This window comes from Diadema antillarum, unplaced genomic scaffold (assembly GCF_040938485.1).
Source record: "Diadema antillarum isolate AM-2024a unplaced genomic scaffold, OU_Dant_1.0 seq00000348_RagTag, whole genome shotgun sequence".
Lineage (NCBI taxonomy): Eukaryota > Metazoa > Echinodermata > Echinoidea > Diadematoida > Diadematidae > Diadema > Diadema antillarum.
This window is the reverse complement of record NW_027271358.1, coordinates 1,415,861-1,430,481: the sequence shown is the minus strand read 5'-3', so window position 1 is coordinate 1,430,481 and position 14,621 is coordinate 1,415,861. Positions and strand designations below refer to the sequence as shown.

Genomic DNA, 14,621 nt, shown 5'->3' with positions numbered 1-14,621 from the left:
AGAAGAGTTTCGCATGTCTTTAATTCTGGGGAATCAAGACATCCAACACAGGAACATATGGCAACAAAAATATTTTCGTGCTTTTATTTTTGCGCTAGTTTCTGGTTGCACGAAATGCGCGAAAATTTCAACACTGCGAAAATTTCCACTTATACAGTATCCTTCAAGAAAACAGCATACTGGATGACAATAAATAATATAGAAGGGCAATAATCTGTGACACACTGGCAGAAAAAAAAACAAAACAATGTCAATGAAAACAACAACAACAACAAATCTTTGGGAAAATCATTTCACGGATGGTACTCACAATATCACTGTCATTGTGTATGCTAACAGTGCGACAAAAGGATGAAGATACAGTTGAAAGTTTTCTGACTGACTGACCTTGAATTCTATCGGCTGCAGCTGCTCACGGTACCACTTCTGTTTGTCACCAATCAGGTGAGGGTCATACACACCTGTCTGTATTCTCAGGAATGTCACATTCTTTGGGTTCAGACTGACTTCTCCAAAGTACTCTACAGCCTGGATATACAGAAAGACACAACATAATATCAATGACAGGAGAACATAGATCATGTGCTTATCTACCCTATCCATAGTTAGTTGTGATCTCCTTGTGACACTGCTGGCTTAGCTTTATAGATGTCTGGTAAAATGCATCACTGATCAGGGATTCTGTGTGACTTTTAAACACTATTAAACACATCTACTTCAGCATACAAACTACTAATTGTCTATGTTTTCCAGGGATGAAGAGGAAGTTTTGAAATCTAACAAAACATTAGTGAAATTTAAACAATGTGAGGACAGGTACATCTCCTAGTTTAGTAGCAGCACTGAAAAGGGAATCAGAGTGATATCTTAAAAACATTTCACACATGTAGCATGCAGAAAGAAATGCAATAATTCCAAGGAAACTGTGACTATACAATGTTATCATTTGTTTACCACACACCATAAAACTATCACATTCAAGAAGGGTATTTTCCCTGTCCCAAAGTGCCACTGGTCTAAAGCCATACATTCTCGAAGTAGCTATTAAATCAATGATGACTGCATCCCATTGGACTTTGGTCATCTCAGGAAATCTCAAATATTTTCCCTGGATATATATTTCTCTGCTGAAATGATATCTTCACATAATACCCAGTACCAGTCTAGACCTCCCAACCTTTCGGACTGAAAAATAGGGATGACTTGGCTCAAAAGTAGGAAACAAAGAGCAGTTCCTATAGGAATGTATAATAAAATGATCAAGAAAAATAAGAACCTCCCATTGAAATAGGAGCTGGGAAGGGTCAAAATCCAGATTCTTTCCTCCAAATTCAATCTAAAATGGTTGGAAGGTCTGCAGTACATGTGATGTTTAGGACAGGTGAGTCTCAAGCTTAAGGATATCCCCCATTGAATAGTGTCAGGAAACTGATCTTCTATGCCAATTAAAATTCATTTCTTATACTGACATATTTTAACAGATATTGGCAATGCCAACAGATGATTAATTACATTACTACATCCTTTTAGAGAATGATTCATATGAAGGTATTGGGCCAGTCTGGAAATTCATTCACTTATGGTTAGCTTGGCAAAAAGAGCTATTACCACTCGGTTAATATGTCAAAAGACATTTCACAACACCTCACATTTTCAGATTTGGGTGATAAACCTGTTAAAGTTATCTTGTGGATTCATGCATTTTCCAACCTTTGCCAGTTTCACCAGTACAGAAGTTATAAACAGTGTAATCTCCTCTCAGTGATCATAAAATGTAGGAGACTAACAGACAGATAGCTACAGCTAGCTATGTTTTAAATGTTTACGATATACCTGTGACTGTGCCAACATTTCTGTGAACTTTGACTTATTCGGCCGCGAGTTGATGAAAGTCTGAACCTGGAAGGCCACCACTGGGCGGGGATAGAGGCGCAACGTCCTTGTGTGCTCATTGTGATTGCCCAGGACATTGGGAGAGTTGATGAACTTTGCCATGGCAACCCGAGTGGCCACATCCACAGCATCAACATCATTGCCATAGACAAAGGGGCGGAAGTCTGTCTCATTGGTGAGAGCTGTGCGGTGTTTGCTGATGGCTTCCACCTCCCGTGAACTAGCCTTGTCAAAGTCCTTAATGGGTGGGGGATTCAGACTCATGCTAGCCAGGGCCTGTAGACAACAGACAACAACAGTCATCATAGAAGAAATTGTAGCCCTTGTATGCATATCATCATAGAAGACTGGCATCACTAGAGATAAATTAGTTAATACGTTAGGCGGGGCTGGACCCTAACATTTTTCTCTGATGGCCCTTCTGGGTCACTAAAATTGTTGAATTTGAAATGTCGCTGGCCCAAAAAGAGAAATGTAATGACCTGAAATAAAAGGAAATATAAAATTTTATTTTGAATTTTAGCTGCCTGATCGGGCCACCAAAAGATAACCTTTTGGGAAATTTTTTGGTCTGACATCAATTCTTAGTGGCTCAGTTGGGCCACAAGGTCACTGCTTATGTTGAGTTCTGTATGGCATGTAATATGCATTAAAATCAACTTTACTGTCATGATGGATGATACTATTGTCAAGTACTTACAAAATACTCTTCATCTTAACCAACCACCACAAAATCTCCATTCATTGAACTCGCAAAAATTACAGGTACTTCGAATCAAGCATATACACATGGGCCCAAACCTTTGGAATAGCCTGCCAAAATCTCTTTGACAAGCATCTTCTATTGATGGTTTTAAAAAGAACCTCAAGACATACCTTTCTAATTTAAATTGATAATTGTTTACCTGTATGTATGTGTACGTATATTGTTTGTTTGTCTATTGTTCTTATCATCTTCTGTGATACTCTGTTGTAACATGATACATTATGTACTCTGTTCTACAGCGCCATGAGTATCTTTTTAGGTAGAATGGGCACTTTATTACAGTCTCTCTATTATTATTATTAAAATGTCTCGAGTACTCATATGATATGACAGAATTTCATCAAACATTAATCTTTCCCAGAAACAAGATCACAGTACCAAATACAAACAGAAGTGTGGGATGGGCAAGAAAATTGCAGAAAAATCTATAGTTCGACAATTTTGTAAACTGACAACCTATGTAGAGGAAGCAAGCATGCCACATTTAGAAACAAAACTAGGTTATCAATTATTGGCATACATGCACAGTGTCTATCGTGGTTATTATGAAATTGTCCTTGTGCTGCTGATCAACATGACCAATATTTTGGGAAATCTAGCACTACAAAGTACAATACACAAATAAAGCCTGTTTATCAAAAAATACTACTTTACTACCCTAACTACATTTGGATTTGAAGGTTTCACAGCCTGTGGAGAAAAATCCCTAAAGCACACAGAAAATGCTGACATTCTTAGAAAATAAGTCTGAAACAATAAAAGTGACAAGAGAATTAATCACATCAGTAAGACTCAAATGAATAATGTTGCTTGAATACATCCTACATGGGCAACAATAAAGAAGTTCCTAATCCAAAGGTGGTATTTTGATAAAGCATACTCCACAGAGATATTTCAGCAAGAATTCCTCAACTCCATAAACAGTGTTCACGATGCTTTAAAGTTCATATGAAAACCTTGATACCTTAATCACTGAAACAGAGTACTATATATTATTAGCCTGCATTATCTCTTCACAATTACAACTCATGGCTAATATAGAGCTCACTACTTTGACTACTACACAGCTACTTTTTTCTTTATAATGTGTCAGGTAATGACTTTATTACAACTGGTTAACGAACCTGGCGGAGGTGTCGCTTGAGATCCGTGCCCTCTGGTTCTGGAAAGACTGGTATGTGGCCTGGCTGCCCTGCTACAGTGATCTGTGGGAACGGTAACAGAGATAGACAAGAAGAATGAGTAACCATAGTGGTGAGATATTCAGACTGATATTGGCACATGCCTCAAGTGATTTATGTAAAGACACATTATTGTTCTATGCAGTGATGGTCTCTTCTTAACACATGTTTGCTTGCCATGTTCAAATTTCTGCATACACCGTACCTTTAGGCATGTTTCCTTGCTCATCCTTTTATTGATGACAGGCCAATTATAGTATCTCCAAATCATGCGAGTTACATTCACATGGTGTTTATTGTTGGTGATAGGAATCATAGTTAAAGCTGAACTTAATGATGAAATCCAGAAGTGCATCGCATGCAGTAACCCCAAAATTTGTGCATACTGAGCATTATTTTCCCAAAACCTCCCTGGTAATTGTGTATGAACAATTCAAGATATTCATATATCAGAAGCAGTGCTCACAGAGGCCTAAAACAGCGAGCTTGATGATGATGACACCAACACCAGGTAATTGAAGATAGTTCCTTCAAGTAGGGAAGCACAAGATAAATATGTGCAGTGTTTGAAAAGTAGCTATATGCTATCATGCATTAATAAACCTGGTATCCATAGAATTGATTAGAAATGACACATTGATTGAAATGATTTGTTTAATGTGACTGCTTTCTTTAAAGAATAAATGTAAGCAAGCAACCAAAGAAGCATCTAGGCTTTTGGATTATTGTAATGGGTTATTTAATTAAATATGGACTCCCCGATTCTCAAGTTGGGTGACTGCAGCGAGTCGCAAAATGCTTGTGCTAGACTGATCTGTAATAAACTCAGATTCTTGAGGATCACTCCAAGGGGACCAAGCATTTGCCTGCAAATCTCCAAAACTGTGGAATGATGTACCATTAGACATCAGGAAATCCCCAACTGTAGCAGTCTTTAAATCAAGACTCAAAACACTTTTTTTTTTTTCATTTATCTGTGCATTATTGTACAGCATACTTAGATACCAGAAGCTTTTGCAGTGCAGAAGAAGATGTACTACATACCGGTAGGTTTTGCACTTTATAAATTGATATTATCATTATTACTATTGTGTCACAACATGTTTTCTGTTTGCCGTACAGGTTACGTAAGATGGCTTCATGTATTTCTTGACAACAGTTATTGTAAACATTATAGAAAGACTGCAAATTTCATAAAAAGAACAAAATTAAAATAAACCAACCACAAATCAGACAAAGATGCCAATTATTCTGACCTGCTTTACGGCCATGTACAGTGTATGCCATACAGCCATTGTACCTGACAACAAGTACCATGACTTTTGAGAATACAAGGCATAACTTTATACATCTTGAGTAGTTTTCATGCCAGGGACATAAAATATGAATTTACAGATGTAAACTAAGTATTTAAACTGCCAGTCATGACATTTTTTTTTTTTCTGGAGAGAATAAAACATGCTGGTACTTAACTAAACTTGTTGTGGCTTACAGTCACAAATACATTTTGCGGGTGTAGGAGTGTACAGCATTGTTGATACTGTATAGAAGAGGACACTCGTACTACACGTATTCCACTGATATTTGTAAGACTTAATTGAAAAGACATAGTAAAGAGGTTAAATAAAATCTTGGTTCATTCTTTTTCTGCAGTAAGGCTATCTAGTCACATCTAAAAAAGTCATACAGGTACATAATTATATTCTTGACAATTTTGAATTATGATCGTTGTCTACCCTGCACACGTGCATCACGCAACACTTGTAATACACGTTATGCTCTTGTTTGAAACCAATATGACAAAGCACTATACCTGTTGCTCAATACACTGCTCATTGCCTATAATGGGAGTTTCAATCATTTAAGCACAACCTAGAGTTAAGCACAACCTAAAGTCAAAGCACAGTAAAGAAATATCCATATCCATATCCAGCTAAGAACACACTGTAAAACTTTCTCAAAGCTGCACAATCTACACCATATTCAATCTAAGCTATGTTGTAACAAATAACACTGGATTTGGAGAACTAAAACCTCAAAAATGAAAGAGACACAAATAAAAGATTCAATGCAGACCATTCATCCTATAAAATGGTTCTGGACAGACTGAGGCAGCCTGGATAACTAGGGCCTGCAGCAAGAGTGTGTCTATTGTATCTATTGTGGTAATCACCAAGTGGTAGTTTGTGGATTCTTGGTAGATTACTGCAAACAGAATCTATGTGGCACAATTATCCAGTTGATATTGGCAAACAATTCATAAGCATTACATTCACCTACCATTACTAGGTCTGAAATATAAATTGGCCAAAGTTATTGAGGTTATGCACTGATAAATTTGGGTAGGGTACACAGGTGTACATGTCATATATGAATATCAATCGCTCCTATACAGAGTTAAAGTCACTTGCATTAGTTCTTGGCTGGAAAGTTTAGTGAGGTTAACAAATTTTGGAACATATTACAATCTGCTATACACTTGTTACAGTGTTAGTGTGCCCATGTCTATTTATCATGGCTATTACTCAAACACTGAATAATTGGGTGGTTTTGGCGTAGATGAAGGACATCTGTCGATTAGCTGCACTGTTAGTCTTGTTTATACTGAATGATTGTATGTCTTGCCTTTGTTCCACACACTATACAGTCGCTACAGTATGAGAGAAGAAAAAGACCCTTTCTTAATTCATTAAAAAAGGGATGGCTGTTGACAGACCAGTTATCATTTAATAGCACATGACACACAGACCTATTCAAAGATGAAATAGTAATAAATACTTTTATAGCAATACTAACAGTGATAACAAATCAATCATCATAATAATAATGATACAATGGTAAATGGTGCTATGTATTAAAAAACAAGTTGCTCTGTGAAGAATTTATCTCTTCTTTCAATTTCTTTATCAATTCTTCATCAATGTAAATTATGAATAATTTTCATTTCTTTCTCACAATAAGAACTGGTTCATGATATGGGCAATTCCATAAATTTGTCAACCAGAGGGTCAATTTTTCAAAATGAAATTATCAGCACAAATTATATATCATTTTGATGGCAATTGTTTAAACTGTTCAAAAATATAAATTAGAAATGCACTTTACCAAGGTCAAGGTCACAGGAGTGATTTCAATGAAGCCATTTAAAAACTGCTCTGGAACCACTTTTATAATCCACTATCTCATTTGATATTCTTTGGGAAGGAAAAGAAAACTTTTCAACTCACTACATCATTAAATATGAAGGTAAGGAATCACTTTTTCCATATCCATAGGGTAGAGAATGTGAAAGTGACAATTTATGTTGTCTTCTTTACTTTTATTTTATGCATTATTTCAATGTACGTCCGAAACGAAAAAACACCTTTTTTTAATCTTACATAAAAACTTGAATGCCAGTAAACTGCAAAATTTCAATGCAAAGCAAGTTTTTGTTGCTTTTCAAATGTGTAACTTTAGAATTTTGTAATTATCTCTAATTAATGAAAGAATATGTGTTCGGACGTACACTTTTTTATGTACGTCTGAAACAACTTTTATCTACGTCCGAAACAATTTTTATGTTGACTTCTTACTGTGCTCTGGAACCCATTGAAAACAATCCTATTGAGCTTACATGTTTAAGGAATACATTTCTGTGTCTAATCCTCTTGTATACATAGGTTTATGATATTCAATAAAATTTTAATTATTCATTAAATAAACAAATTCTGTCCATGTATGTGTGTACACAAACAAGTTAGGCTGAACAGAAAGTGTGGTCTGAAGTTAATACTGTGGAATGTATGAAAACCACCAACAGTAGGGAATGGTCATATATCAACATTCTGAGACATTCTTTAGACAATGTGTCTTTACAAGGACAGATATTGATTACTTGCTTACTTATATAGAGCAGAGAAGGTGGCTTGTTTTATGAAATACCCTCCTGTTTTGGCCAAGACTGAGTATTTCAGCTTCTTATCACCTTGCGTTCACATTGCAATACTACAATGTACTGTTTCCTTCCATTTTTGTCAGCTGGTGTTTACAATCCTAATCCTGTGACTTGAAGTTATCATATGCATCTTCATGCATTTTGATTACAGATATATGGACACACAGCCTGCAATTTAGACAACAATAGACATGCTATACATCATTGTTACGACCTAAGACCTTATAGACATACAATGTTCAATTCACTTCGGTTAGTTCCTAAACCTTTTTGTCAATTTTCTTGACAAAGCTATGATATTGATGTATCTCTTCTTTCAAAATCAGTTTCATGGTCTACTGTAGTATCTATGTTATATCATATTTTTTTAATTTAATGATTTAATTCAATGCTGCACACTGGCACTGGTCCAATGGTCCAGGACAAGTAAAAATTACTGGACCAGTGATTTTTTTAAGGGATGGACCAGTTAAAGATGGAAAAACTGGGTACCTACTGGTCTGACAGACCAGTCCGACCAGTAGAAAAAATGGGTAAGTGTGCAGCCCTGTCTAATTTGTGATTTATCTTCATGCACTTTAAAGGGATGGTACAGTATTGGTAGAGATGAGAATTGCGCTTTTAACTTTTTGCGAGATACCAAGAAAACACTTATGATATAGTACAAAGCATACCATTTTAAGAGGAATTCAAAGTTTATTTGATGAAAATCGCGTTTGGAATGACTGAAACATCCAAAACAAAGTAAAGCAAAGCGATCATAATAAAGTGTGGGTCCCACACTTTATTAGAATCGGTCTTTGTTGGATATCTCACCCATTTCAAAAAAAAATTTTCATCAAATAAACATTGAATTCATCATAGAATTACATGCTCTTTCATATTTGATAAGAGGTTTCTCATTATCTCACTAAAAAATGTTAGAAACCTGAAATTAGGTCTCGACCAAAACTATACGATCCCTTTAATCATTCATTTGAAAATGACAGACTGATGTTGCTGCCGAAGGAGTACTGGAGCATTTCATGCCATAAAAATGGTTATGATAGTGTTAGTGATTTATAACAATAATTATAAATATTTCAGAGTGAATAAGATTTTTTCCATAGAATAAATTATGCAACAAAAATACACTGCATAGAGCCCATTGTTTAGCAGGTACTCAATAACATTTCACTAAATCTAAATTATAAAAAACAACAACATCAAAAGGCCTTTGATTACCAGAATATTCCAAGCAAAATGCAAAACTGCCCCATATTTTACTTTCTTCATACATTACCATGCATGTTTCTGTGAGCTTGACCTCACAAAAAGGAACCCATAATGTTTAGATTACACTGAATGTTGTGTTTGATACATAAATCACTAATAAACTGAATGTGACCATGCAATTTTTGCTTTGCTCTTTTCATTGTAAGTTCAGAGAGTTTTGAGAACAGAGTAAAAATACATGTAAAATTTTCTGATCAAATACATGTACTTACTGTTGAATCAACATAAAGTAATCAGCAAATGATTTCTTTTGATTATTTTTTTTCCATAATTCTAAAGGTCCTTGTTTACTACTGCAATATGCTTTGATATAGACTAGGGTTTACATATGTAATTCTAATATTGGCAAAACAGGCCTATATTTTACTCTTATTTCCCATAAGATGGCAAAATCAAATAGCTTTGACTTGCCCATATGAACAATATCCATTGTGTCAGGATTACTCTACTGTTGTCTGTAAAAAAAAAAATGCATTGTTTTGCCACCATGGTATACAATGTACATGTAACAAATATCTAGTCAGTACGATACAAACAGTTATTGGTGACTACACATAAATCTTTCGATTTTCCAAAAATTTGATTTTTCTTTCTGTTTGTAAATAAATGCATCTGGTACAGTACTTCGTTGACCGTACATTATTTTGTAACGTGAAAAAAAAAACCAACGAAATATAATGTTTCTATAATTAATATAGTAATTGGTTACCTACAGTTTGCAACACATGTGATTCTGTTGTTCGGGCCAGTTACTTTAAGGCTGTATTTTGTGTTATAATCACAAAGTTTGATATTAGAATTCTGGTTCTGTAATACAAGTACATATACTTATCATGCCTGAATATTGTCATGTATTAAGGCAGCTGATAATGCACAGACCCTATGTATACAGTATTTTTCATGTTCTGAAGCTCTTTTATTCATCTACACTGGTAATGCTGACATGATAGACAAGTGCTATCATCTGAGAAGGGCCTAGCATGAAAAATAGTTATGTAACAAATTTCTTTTTGCATTTATTTTAAGTGTTGTTGAGGGTGTACAAAGTGTACGTCCGAAACGGCGGTCGTGTACGTCCGAAACTGTACGTCCGAAACAAAAAACAAACCTAATAATTTCCATGTTAATTATTCAAATTGCTAATTTTTTTTTACATTTCTACATCATTTCACATCTACTTTAACTGATATAATGTGAATTTTTAGAAAAATATTGCATACTTCACAGAACTTTGTGACTGAACTTATGAAGTCAGAAAATTCACTTTTTCTGTGTACGTCCGAACACATGCTATTTTTTAATCATTCCAAGGTCACTGAGGTCTTGACATAATTTTTTCATAGTTAATTGTTTTCTACTAACCACTTGTCATATCATGGCCAGAAAAAAGTTTCATATTCTCAATCTTGGTATCTTTGGCAGCTTAATAATGTGTTCAAAATGTACGTCCGAATTTATGGAATTGCCCATATGTCTTTCTAATCCCCTAAATTCAATAGAAATATAACAGCAACAACTTGTAGATAGAAACTGTTCAGTATGATAAAACACATCAAAACAGCTGTCAAAAACAGCAAACTGAACATATGGCATATGGTGGAGAGGTGATAAATTGTTCCCAATGTAGAAGCTCTATTTTCTGAAGTTTGTTTTTCTCCAATGAACTATATTTTTTAAAGTATGTTGTTGTGCTCTAGATAAATGTAATTTGGCAAGACAGATACATCAGTCTCAATGGCAATTACAATCAATGCAATATGTCAGTCTACTCTTGGTAAGTTGTATGTTGTGTGTCGGTGAACTGGAAGAATCAATATCTGGCATAGATTTGCAAGGTTCAACTCAGTTTATTTCCAGTTTATTTACAGATTACATGACGGTTAGACATGGTGTGCAAGTTACTTAATGCTAAAAAACAAGTTTTGGAGAGTACTTGAGCAAAATTCAAGGTTGAGTAATGAGAACAATGCAGAGCACTTTTCACGGCCAAATGGAATACCATGTGGACTTCTTGCATTGTAGCCTTGGCTTTGTTCTAATTTGCTCAGTTTTCTTCACCTTTCACTCTAAGGCCGCGTTCATGCGAATTTCGTAGCCAAAATCAAAAACATGAATCATGATTCAAAACGGCGTTTCAAATCACAGTCTCAGCGGAAGAGCGTTCATGCGGGCTTTTGCAACGCTGATTCTGGTTCTTGTCATCCTTTGCCATTGCGCAGCGCACCGAGCAGTTTGACCTTGTCTCTTCAACTCGAGCCAGACCTCCTTATGCCAACTGATCAGTCAGTTCATTATAGGCCTTTACGTTTTTATTTCGGTGAATACTTTCCAATATGGTGTGGCATTCAGGCTCTGCCCACAGATTGAGGAATAATCCTAATTCTTTGTCTCTCCAATTGCTTCCCTTGGTAGACACAGCGCTGCAGCCATTACTTTTATCAACTCAATCGGAGAGTAATTACATGTATTATTATATTAAACAGCTAACGTTAGATACTTACTAGCATAGAATCGGTGTATGGCGTTGATGTAAACAAACAAGTGCAAGGATGGTACCGAAACACACGATTCATAAGACGTACACAAGCGCAGAGCAAGAAGCTGTGGGATACCCCATGAGACACGCGAGCGCACTGCGCACAATGACGTCATAGAATCATGATTGAAATCACGGTTGCGTTCATGCGGTTTCTGCAATCGTGATTCTGGCAGAATCATGATTCAAAACGCCCTTTTTTCCGCGTTTCAGATCGGCGTTTTGAAACGCGTTTAAATGGAAAAATTGCATGAACGCAACACGACTTAACACGTTTAGCGACTAAACGTGTTTAGAAACGCAATTCTAGTTTGGCACGAACGAAGCCTAAGTTTTCACCTTGCTGTCTAGTTTCCTTCTTCTTGAACAAACTTCCTTTTGGATATGCCTCCTTAATTTACATCATCCTGATACACTCAACTCATTAGAGAGTCAAGACAAGGGTACCTTACCACAATATGTACCCTGGCTAAAATGCATACAGTGAACACATGGGTATGATGAAAAATGTACACAAATCGTAGGACAGCAGAAAATTTTTGCGCATTTCGCACAACCAGGAACTAGTGCGAAAATAAAAGCTAATATTTTTGCTTGCCATACATTCCAGTAGTTGATGTCTTGATTCTGCAGAATTAAAAACATGCGAAACTCTCCTCACAAAACCGAGGGCGAAAAATTAGTCACGCGAAAATATCCACTTTTGCAGTACCTGCTTTAGATATTTATTGTCTATTTGACAATATTTAGAATCTTAAAGACCACCAAAACCAACATTAAAATGCAAACATGATAACGTGTTGAGGAAAGCAGCCTATTTATTTATTTTTAAAGTAATTTCTGATTTAATAAACTAATATGAGTGCAATCATGTTCTTAATCAGCTTCCAATGGTCCACAGTGATAAGTGCAAAGATGGTGATACTATTCCTCTCATTTTAAAGACCTATTATTTATATTCCGGTATGTCAAATGCAAAATCAGAAAGTGGATGAAGTACATATTAAAATAAAGTCATTTTTTGTTTTGAATGTGATGCCTGAAATAAATCAGTTGAAAATTGTGTCCATTTGTGCACAACAAAAAGCAATACAGGGGATCTAGCTTCTATGGTTTCCCATATTAAAATCCACCATCAACACCAGAGGGGCAACATTCACTATTCAGTACTGCTGGAATTTACTCACTACATGTGGTATGATTAGCTCACATGACTGTGTGTGTGTGTGCTTTAAAGTATATGTCACAGAGGTACATGTGTGAATCCGGAGGTACATACATTGTAAGTCCCATCTTTTATTAGGACCACTTTGCTTTAATTTGTTTTTGGATATCTTGGCCATTTCAATACCCAATTTTCACCAAATAAACTTCTAATTCCTCTGAGAATTGTATGCTCTTCAAGTTCATTCTTTTTTCCCCAATATACATAAGTAATTCTGTTCAAAAATACAATCCGACACGAAGGCTACGTTCATCATCAGATGCATTCTTACTCCAAACACCCAGGGTAAAACATAGGTATGGTGATCGTGCTTTTTCCGTTATGGGACCAAAATTGTGGAATCAGTTACCTCTTCAGTTAAGGGAACTGTCATCGACAGAGTCATTCAAATCCAAACTTAAAACTTATCTGTTCCTTTCATGCTGAGGACTGTAATTGCTGTATGTCATTAATATTGGATCAATATTGTATTTTTAATTGGTATATGTTGTATTCTTTATTTGGTATATATTTGTTTTTGTTTACCATTTTCTTATTTGTTGAAATGTTTGAATATGTATATGCATGTAAATATATGATATCTTTTCATTTTTGAAGCGCCATGAGCACTGAAAAGTGGACCTGTGCGCTATACAAGTAGCCACTATTATTATTATTATTATTAATATTTCATATAAGTGGTTCTTATTTATCTTGCAAGAAGTTAAAACTGAATCCCCATCTCAACCAAAGCTATATTACCATCCCTTTTATATGTGACTATGTGTGGATCCCAGAGTTGTGTGCTTGTGTGTTTTGCATGCATGCACTTCATATAGCTGGGATATCATACCTCAAACTTTTGTCCATTTTATCTTTTTTCACCTCATACTATTGGCATGCACTTTTGTATTCCCTTTTGACTTTCATAACAAATGAAATTTTTCATTAATGGTTGGCAGCTCTGCTTATAGTTCAACTTGACAACACTGCTGTTCATCAGGAGATTAAAAAAAAAACAAAAGGAAAGAAGATTGGTCAGTCTAATCATGTAACCGTTAATGTGCACAGTGCTGCACGAAAGAGCAGGATCAGATTTGAGAACCTTGCTCTGTTTGAACAGCAATGCAGTGAAATGGTACAACAAAGCTCTCAGATAGTGGGGGTTCACACAATGTATTTCATGAGGTGTGCACTGACCTGCCCTTTCCATGCTTTTGGGAAAGCAATTCTACTCATTTAAAACTTCCGCAGGTGACCTTTTACAGCTGACTACAAGGCACCTGAATAAGTTGTGCCCAGTCTTTAAAGGGCTTTCACTTTTGAAGACTAAAACACTGGTTGCATTTGCATGTACCCAATTGAAAAAAAAGGGTTTCAACACTGAATTAAGAGTCACATGAATCAAAATACAACATTAAAAGACAGTTCCTAGAAATGTGTGATTTTGATTACTTTGCAGCTAATCACTCTACTAACTAATCTTGGAACTTATGAAACACCAACAGCTTGAAAAGATTATGTCGCAGGGTAACAGTATTACATGTCCTGCAATAAGTAACTAAGAAAAAAACCTATAACAATTTGACTGCCGAGCAGTTGACTGGTATGCCCATGCTTCTCAGGTTATCACTCCATGCCCCTTCATTTACTTTTTCAAAAATTCCTTGGTTTTGAACTTTGACCAATAATTGACATTTAACTTCTCTGCACAAGAGTAATATTTTCTGCTATATTTGTACATACTTTACACTAAATGACAGGATTATTGGACCTGCCTGGTAGAACTTAGTCTTTTATCTTTCGAGAGGAATCTACAACTTATGTAC

General features: G+C 35.6%; 1 protein-coding gene across 3 annotated transcripts in view; it reads right to left on the bottom strand.

Moving 5' to 3' along the window:
* Positions 1-14,621, bottom strand: part of LOC139731020 (MAP kinase-activating death domain protein-like) — a 107,946-nt gene that overhangs the window by 49,513 nt on the left and 43,812 nt on the right. For all 3 annotated transcript variants that reach the window (XM_071641901.1, XM_071641903.1, XM_071641902.1), the window contains exons 6-8: positions 3,784-3,864; positions 1,834-2,169; positions 388-528 (exon numbers count right to left, since the gene is read on the bottom strand). In XM_071641901.1, the coding sequence (XP_071498002.1) occupies positions 388-528; positions 1,834-2,169; positions 3,784-3,864 (558 nt within the window). The remainder of the gene's footprint in view (positions 1-387; positions 529-1,833; positions 2,170-3,783; positions 3,865-14,621) is intronic.